This window comes from Sinocyclocheilus rhinocerous, unplaced genomic scaffold (genome assembly GCF_001515625.1).
Source record: "Sinocyclocheilus rhinocerous isolate Xijiao unplaced genomic scaffold, SAMN03320098_v1.1 scaffold1965, whole genome shotgun sequence".
NCBI lineage: Eukaryota > Metazoa > Chordata > Actinopteri > Cypriniformes > Cyprinidae > Sinocyclocheilus > Sinocyclocheilus rhinocerous.
This window is the reverse complement of record NW_015625577.1, coordinates 677,729-686,947: the sequence shown is the minus strand read 5'-3', so window position 1 is coordinate 686,947 and position 9,219 is coordinate 677,729. Positions and strand designations below refer to the sequence as shown.

Here is a 9,219-nt window from a genome sequence, read left to right as displayed (position 1 = left end):
GAATCTTATTTTCTTTTAATAATTCATAGTGTGCCAGATTAGTTTAGGGTGTCTCTGTTGCACATCACAGCACACGATCCGTTCTCATCATGTAACAGGATCTCCACTGATTGTGTTGCAGTGTGAATGGAGCTGAACGATCTGCCTCAATTGACACTCGATCATTAGTGTGTCTCACTTTACCCAATCAGAGCTCTGTGCGCGTCCCCTGAGGAACAGTTGCGATGGAGACAACCAACACTTTTAAACCCAAACACTTTGGAGTTATTCGAATTGTTCCACTGATGGTGCAGTAGCTGAGTACCATGATCATGAAGCGGCCGGTCCAGTGCGCTCCTCCTCCGGCTGGAGTTGTGGGACCTAAGGGCTGGAGGGATGCGACTGTCCGCTCGATTCTGCGCGCCGAGGATCTTCTGCGTCAAACTCACGCAGATCAACTGCACTCACCTACACGCTACCGCAGCCACAGCGTTGGGACTTTTACCTCCAGACTTCCTCAGTTAACAGCTTACAGTGTGAACAGCAGCGTGGATAAGGAGCACAATGAGAGTGACTCGGAAAAGAAAGAGGAATTCCGACCTAAATCCATTGGAAGTATGGTAATGTACCTCAGAAGTTGAAACGGTGGCTGATTTATTACAATACAAATCAAGCAGCGATGTGCCTATTTGCCGTTATAAAACTGATAGTTCCGGTCCTGGTTTCTGATTGGTCAAAGCAGCGTTGCGTCGTCATGACTTAGTGCGCACCACTGATCGTTATTTTTATTGTATAAGAACGTTTTTTAATTGTGAATGTTTTGCATTTCACCTTTCTTAATAAAACAACATTTTAATTTTAATTTGCATGCTTATTTTTATACTGAATGTTCGTTTTATATCAGCACTAATGTGCGCAAGGCGGCGTTGTATTTGTGAATACAATTTTGAGGCGCTCTGAATTGTAAATGCAAATGTTCTGTTTTCAAAAATACGGAGCCGCTTATATTGGCCATGGAAGTACGAACAATAATATTCCAATGCTTTTGCATTCTTTTTAAAACTTCAGCGTTCCCCATTTCAGGCCCGGGTTTTGACAGCTATAGAACATATGCTGGCATATATCCGTTTTTTTTATATATATATATATATATTTGGATTTTCTAGATAGGTAGATATTACTATATTAACTATGTAACTTTACTGCAGTGTTGTTGATATAGGCTATGTACACCGGAAAAATCTATATCATGCTTCGTGGGCAGCCATACAATATCATGTAGCCTACTTTTGCAACTCTTGCGAATTCTCTCATCATAAACAACAAAGCGCAGATATATGTACATACAATGTAAGTAAGATATTAATTTCACAGTGTATACAGCTTCAGTGATTATAACGATAGTTTTGTTTTTTTGAGAGTGCTTAAACTCGCGATAGACAGTGATAATGTCACTTTCTATATACTAGGCTGTAATTTATTCGCTGTTTGAATAACCATGGAAAGGAAACGTTGTATAATTATCCATTTCTAACGTTTTTATTGTAATCACGTTAAATACAAATTCAGTCTCATTAAACTTTTTTTTTAGCCGACACCCATGTCTGGTTCTTGCCTAAAAAGACGGGTTTATTATGTTTAATACATTTGACTGCTTTTAGCCTTACCCTGGAGTTGGTTCACCCTCCGCCTATGACCCCAACCCTAAACCTACCCTTACAGTAATGAAAATACAGCAATTGTCGTTGTTTAGCGTGAGAAAAAATGACGTAATATTGATGTGCGCATGCACAGTAAGCCTAAGCCCTGGTAGGACAATCTGACAGGTAGGATAAAATGACACCAGCCCCGCGAGAAATTTGGTATTTACTTCTAAAGCGTTGCGTTTGCTCGCAAAACTTTCGCATTCAAGAAAGGCAAAAGTTTTGCAAGTGAACACAAAATTGCTTTGGGGAGGCAACATTTTTTCAAGCGAAATCAAAAGCATTGGAATATATTTTTTACGATGTAATTTACATGAATTGAAAATATATGAACCATTGGACTCTACACTAGATATTTTATTTGGTACTGACCAATGAGAAACCCGTTTCAGTTAACCATTAGCAGGCCTACATTTTAAAATATATTAAAAGTGAGAAAACTGTTGTCAATTATTTTAATATTTTATAGTATTACTGTTTCTACAGTATTTTTGATCAAATAAATGCAGTCTTGGTGAGCATAATATAATTTCAAAAACATTTTTTAATGTATGAAAATTAATATATGATAAGACTAGAATTAGAACTCAAGTTGTATTTACTGTAGGCCTACATGTTCAAGAGAAGTGTACTCCATATTCCTACAATATGATAAAATGTTGTTTTTCTTTCATAGCTCACTTCTGGAATCATTAGCGGGCCATTCCCTGTGCCGGCCCTGCGTGATCAGAGTGCAGTGGTCAGCACCGGTATGGCGGGTGAATATATGCGGGGTGTGAGAGAGGTGGAGGGTCGCCTGCGCAGACAAGCAGGCAGGGTCACACAGGAGGGCACCGGGGTGGAGCATCAGAGGGAACGACTGGAAAAACTGCTCCGCAGTCTTAGGAGAGCATTGCTGGTCAATCAGCAAAGTGCAGAGGGCAGGAAGTTTCGACCGGCCACCACAGAGACAGTGAGTAGCTACAGTATATATAATGACTGTAGTCGAATTTAAAATGACCTCATAAGAAGTTAAAGAGATCAGATGTGGACTAAAATATATTAAATATCCTTGTTTTGAAAAATAAAGAGTGCAAAATCATGGATTCCACTATATGTTTTGTCAAGATATGGGATGGAGCCGATGATCTTCTACGCAATGAACGAAGAGGCCTGAATGTACTAAAACAAGAACTGGAGAGCATGTTGAAAAAGACCTTAACTCAACAACAGGTGAAAAAAAGGCCTTGCTGGATATATAATATGTAGATATATCTAATGCTTATTAAAAATGTTTTCACACAAAATAGGAGGCCACTGTTTTGTTTTTCTAAAATACTATCTAGTCTTAAAATAAACTACATAATCTGAACTTTCATTTATGAACACTACCATTCAAAGGTTTGGGGTCCATTAAGAATGCAATAAATTGATTAAAAGTGAAAGACATGATACAAAAGATTTCTATTTTAAATAAATGCTATTCTTTTGAACTTTGAACAATTCATCAGAGATTCCTGAATCATGGTTTTCACAAAAATATTAATCTGCACAACTGTTTTCAACACGCAAAATGTTTTTAAGCACCAAATCAGAATATTAGAATGATTTCTGAAGGATCATGTGACACTAAAAAAAAATCAGCTTTGCCATCACAGGAATAAATAACATTTTATAAAATATACAAATAGAAAATAATTATTTTAAATTGTAAAAATATTTCACAATATTACCGTTTTTACTGTACTTTTTGATCAAATAAATGCAGCTTAGGGGAGCATAAGAGACTTCTTTCAAAAACATAAAAAAATCTTAACAACCCAAACTTTTGAACAAGTAGACGATACACTAGACATATTTTGCATTAGCAAATGAAGTTGAACTTACATGTTCAGGATAATTAAATTGTTCCACCAGGACTGAAATCTGTTTATTTTATTTTTATTTTGAGGTTTTGGCTGAGAGCAGTAAGCAGTTGTTGGATTGTGCCTTTGAGAGATCCATAGTAACAGAGCTGCTTCCCCAGCATGGCTCACTCTTAGCGGGTGTGAAAACGTACCCTTCTCCCCTGTCACTGAAACCTGACCCCACTGGACCGTTTACTCCAGGTACCCCGGGCCACATTGATCTTAAAGTCTCTGACCCTTCCTTTGTCTCTTTGTCACCCAAGCTTGCATGCAGACCGCGAACGACCGCTGGTACCTAATCTCACTCTGTCTGTCATTAAGAGTGCAAACAGGCTTTGGATTCTTCATCAACCGTACTACGTCAATCTCAGCAGCTCAGAGAGAACATTTCACAAGTCATGAGTGATGTCATCAGAAAGCAAACAGATATGCACCGTTCAGCCAGTGAAGCCCTGCTGGAGAAAATCACAGAAACTATCAACCTAGAGGTGTGTGATTAAAGTGGAGAGTGGAATGGAACGCTAAATTATGATTCATTGGCCCAGACTGAATTCTGCAGAATGAAACTGAATACATAATAATTACAAAAAAAAAAATCTGTTCTCTTGACTTGTAAAAAAGTGTCACTGTTTCCACAAAAATATTAAACTGCACAATCGTTTTTAACATTAATAAGAAATGTTTCTTTAGAGTGCCAAATCAGCAGATTAGAATGATTTCTGAAGGATCATGTGACACTGAAGACTGGAGTAATGGCTACTGAAAATTCAGCTTTGCCATCATAAATAAATTACATTTTAAAAATGTATTCAAATAGAAAACACTTATTTTAAATTGTAATAATTTTTCACAATATTAGTGTTTTTACTGTATTTTTGCTCAAATAAATGCAACCTTGGTGAGCATAAGAGACTAAAAACAAAAAATCTTACAGACCCCAAACATTGGAACAGTAGTGTATACTAAAAAATAAATAATAATAAATACATATGCAAAAGACAGGGAATATGTATAACTTTTTAAATGATGGACATTGAAAGGTATGGATTTGCAGAACTTTCTCCAGAGGTCCAAAAAATATTCAAAAGAGCAGAAATAAATGGAAATGGAAGGAAATAACCAATATTTTGGAGGCATAATTACAAACACAATACATTTGCTCTGCTCCTGCTTTGTATTTGAAGAGTTAAATGTGACTTTGATATAAGGTAATTCAATGTTTTGGACTAGTTTACTGTATTCAGGTATATATATACTTTTTCTTATTCTTCATCAGCAACATCTGACACTGAGCTCAGCTGCCACGAGACAGGCCATTTACCGCAAACAGAGACAGATGCAGTGTGCTGGCTACAGTCTTGGCAGAGCTATGGTATGTTTTTATTTATAGACTGTGGTGCTAATTTAATACGACCAAAGTGACTTTCAAGTGCATATACGTGTTGAGGTTGTGAAAACTACTTTAACCCTCGCCCACTAAAATTAATCTTAAAGTGCTACTAAAATCCTACATTCTGAATAACATTACCATTTTTTTCATGACTTTTTCACTCACTGATTGATGCAGATGAATTCCTTCCTTGCAGGGCCCAGTCTGCAGTGCTGATCTTTTTTGTCGTGAGAGATTGAGCAGGCCTATGACTCAGCTGTATGGGCGGCATTCAAGTTTTGGACTTCCAGAATCCGACCTCCTAACACAGGTCAGAGCATTGGATGTAATCTAACATTCATAACATTCCTCTCTGTCAATCATAAAGTGCAATACTTCCTAATCTTTGGTTCCTAGCCTAATTCAAAATATATGTTTGCATATGCCGTAAAAGTTATATCAAATCAAAGAAAAAAATACTGACAGTATAATTCTGTATAATTTAATTTAAACATTCATGTAAGGCATAGGCATAAGGCATCATATTTTTAAAACGTGAAGAAGATATATTGTTCAAAAAATTGGGGTCAGTAAGAATGTGTTGTTTTTGAAAGAATTCTCTAATGTTCCATGTCTGCATTTAAAATAAATAAGTAAAAACAGTAATATTGTGAAATATTATTACAATTTAAAATGTTTTTTATTTTAATATATTTTAAGACAATTTATTTCTGTGATGACAAAGCTATATTTGCAGCAACCATTATTCCAGGCTTCAGTGTCACATGATCCTTTAGAAATCATTCTAATATGCTGATTTGCTACTCAAGAAACATTTCTTATTATTATCATCAATTAAAAAGTAAAAAAAAAAACAGCATTTACTTGAAATACAACTTGTAATAACAAAAGTCTTTACTGTCACTTTTGGCCAATTTAATGCATCCTGGTTGTGGAAAAGTATTCATTTAAAAAAAAAAAAATAATAATAATAATAACTTACTGATCCCAAACCTTAGAACAGTAGTGTAGGCTGATAGTCTAAATTAAGCACTGTTAACACATACATTTCCCTCATACTCTCAGGGCAGCACTATGCTCCGGAAACACCTGGAATCCTCAGGGAAAGAGATTGCAGAGCTGCAGGTCACTCATCAGCAGCTGGAGGATGACAAGTATGGAAAGCGTGCCGCAGCCAGTGTGGACTCTGCTGTGACCAGGCTGCGGCGAAGACTCGTTCGTCCCCAGTCTGTCCGGCCTGCAACCAGTTAAAACACTACTGACAGCAATTTTATCATAAAGATGGTGCTTCACTTGCTAAAGTTTGAAATCTTTCTAATTATTATACAAAGATACCATGTGGTGTTTGCAAAATAAGAGTATGGTGATTGTTTGTCATTTGAACAATTTTCAGAAAATACACATGCAAAATGTGTGACAGATGTGTGAATGTTTAAGATTGACAAACCAAATGACAGTCCAGCATTATTCAAATACTGGTGGCACAGTATTTGAATAATAATCTGATTTTAAGAGTTAATTTTATTTTACTTTTGACTCATGATTTGCTGTATCACCACCAAAGCCTTAAATAAAGATTTATAGTGTGGTACAGTTCTGATACACTTCACCACTAAGCAGAGTTGGAGTCATGATCATGGTCTTGAGACTTCATAAACATGGTCCTGAGTCTCAGACAAGACTGCAGTCCATTTCCACTGTACCTCAACCAATCGCTGACGCGTTATCATCATCATTACAGACAACTCTGAAAAACAGACTCTGAAAAGCAAAATATATGCTGTGTTTTGGTCTTAAAGCATTAATCTTGTCTCCAACTCTGCCAGTAAAACTGCAATTTCTCTTTAACACAAACACACATAAAAACTTTAACACAAACATGCATATCACTTCTCCTGTGATATGACAGAAGGCGAGATGCCTTGAAGATGATTTGAATTATTTTGAATGAGTCTTATCTTTGTCTCCAGACTCTTCCTCTCTTTTAACACTTTCTTCCCCTCTTCTTTCAATCTCTCTCTCTCTTCGTTCACTCTCTTCTCCTCCTCTCTCAGTTTCCTCATCTTCTCCTCAAACAGCCGCAGCTCCTCCTCAAACTGCTCTTTCTCTTTCGCCAGTCTGTCCGTCAGTTCAGCATGCTCTCTCTCTCTCTGCTCCAGTTCTTTCTGCTGCACAGCCTCAGTGCTGCCAACCACGCCACACTCAAAACTCTGCTGCTGAGACAGTGATACAGGAAGTGCAATAAATATGTAAATAAGCATTAAAGGAATAGTCGGCCCAACAAAGAAAACTTGCTGAAAATGTACTCACCCTCAGGCCATTCAAGATGTAAATTAGTTTGATTCTTCATGAGAACAAATTTATCATTACATCACTTGCTCACCATTGGATCCTTTGCAGTGAATGGGTGCCGTCAGAATGAGAACAGCAATAAGAGCAATTTAAACTTCAAACCATTGCTCAACGCAAAAAGTCCTCTATCCATAATTTTGCATTCTCCAGTGAAGTCATCATTTCTTCTGAATCAGGAGAGAAATACCAATCAAGCAGTTTACAAGCAAAAACTGATAAAAAAATGTGTCGGTGGATTTCGATGTGAGAGTGGGAGGACAGGGGATGGACTTATTATTATAGATAAGCGTTATTATAGATAATGGACTGGTATTTTTATGTTAATTGATGGACTGGAGTGGTGTGGATTACTTGTGGATTATTGTGATGTTTTTAGTAGCCGTTCGGACTCTCATTCTGATGGCACCCATTCGCTGAAGAGGAACCATTGGTGAACAAGTGATGTAATGCTAAATTCTCCAAATCTGTTCCAATAAAGAACCAAACTCAGCTACATCTTGGATGGCCTGAGGGTGAGTAAAATTCTCAATTTTGGGTGAACTATTCCTATTGCTTTAAAACACTCTACTTCATTATATAATACCTACATATTACTCTATCACATTCTAGATAAACATTTTAGATAAACGCACTCTGAGAAAAATTGCCTCACCCACCCTATTGACATTATAATCACTTGTAAGAGTTTGGGGTGGAGCTTCTCCCTCGAGGAGGAGGAGATTTTGAACTTCAAAGCAGCTGTCTTGGATTATTATAGCAGCCTTCAAAATAACAGTATGCTATGCAGAAATTATACAAACAAATAAACATTTAGATGTTATTAAAAGTTAATCAATAACTCACACCTGCAGACTGTAGAGCATGTGGATTAAGTTGTGAACACCCTTCGCTACCTCGATGCAAACATGCCATTTATTATAATCATAAATGCTGAACAGACAAAATAGACTATATTCATGATATATGAGCAGAACATCTTAATTCATCATTACCATAAATTGTTCCACTGAATTTAACAGGACTATTTGCATACGAATGTTTTACAAACAATTAACATAGAATGCTATCTGCTTGTGTTTCAAGAATAAGTTCAAATTTATAGTAAATTGCTTACAAAGGTGTTTACCTTTAAATAAGTCTGGTAGGCGGGGCTTATTGGGGCTATTGTGAGAGGCCCCACCCCTGTTCCTCCCAAAGCACTCCTCCTGCTCCGACTTGGCAAATTTTGTTCATTATCTGGACAGAAATATATAAAATAAAATAAAATAAAATAATAAATCTAATATATTTGACTTGGAATTTGACAGCCACTGATCACTGGTTATTATAGATAACTAGCTAAATAACTTCTTTAAATAACTCAAATTAAGTCATAAGTTTAGGGAAAAAACATGAGTGTGAGTAAATGACAGAATTGTATTTATTTATTGTCAGAAATACTTCTGTAATGTGGTTACTTGTAATTACAGTAATTTTAACAATAATGAAATCGTTTTCTGTTGTGCAACACTCTGAGTGTTAGTAATGTGATTACTCACAGTTTGCTCTTTCCTGGCCAAAATTGTCATGGTTACTTGGTGACCATATGCAAGGAAAAAGCCAAGTCAACAAAGTGATAGCCAGCTTCACCACTGGGAAAGAGAGAGACTTTGGTGAAGATCAGTAGAGCCTAACTGTGTTTCTACAGAGAGAAAGACAGATTGATTACCCTCTTCCTGTGCGTCAGACAGTAATGTGACACCCTGAGGGGTGTTTTCAGGGTGGGCTTGAACGAGAAGACGGCAGGTAGCCAGACTCCATCTACCAGTCCCTCTACAGATCTTTATAACTTCTCCTCAATAACAGAGCACAGCTGCAGATCCAGAGAGAACAGCGCCTCTACACACACACACACACACACACACACACA

The 9,219-nt window shown here is 36.9% G+C and overlaps 1 protein-coding gene across 1 annotated transcript; it reads left to right on the top strand.

The window, feature by feature from the left end:
• The first annotated feature begins 311 nt into the window (after window positions 1-311).
• LOC107752130 (coiled-coil domain-containing protein 105-like) lies at window positions 312-6,209 on the top strand. The gene is made up of 8 exons (XM_016568000.1): window positions 312-599; window positions 2,359-2,634; window positions 2,790-2,894; window positions 3,613-3,769; window positions 3,890-4,056; window positions 4,845-4,940; window positions 5,155-5,268; window positions 6,024-6,209. The coding sequence occupies exons 1-8, from the start codon at window positions 312-314 to the stop codon at window positions 6,207-6,209; spliced, it is 1,389 nt and encodes a 462-aa protein (XP_016423486.1).
• The last annotated feature ends 3,010 nt before the right edge of the window (window positions 6,210-9,219 follow it).

What these genes read in the sequence shown, in the direction of transcription:
- LOC107752130 (XM_016568000.1), top strand. Translation starts at nt 312, where the DNA reads ATGAAGCGGCCGGTCCAGTGCGCTCCTCCTCCGGCTGGAGTTGTGGGA. An exon ending in GACCGGCCACCACAGAGACA is followed by an intron (nt 2,635 to 2,789) that starts GTGAGTAGCTAC and finishes TGTTTTGTCAAG; the next exon opens with ATATGGGATGGAGCCGATGA. An exon ending in AATCCGACCTCCTAACACAG is followed by an intron (nt 5,269 to 6,023) that starts GTCAGAGCATTG and finishes TCATACTCTCAG; the next exon opens with GGCAGCACTATGCTCCGGAA.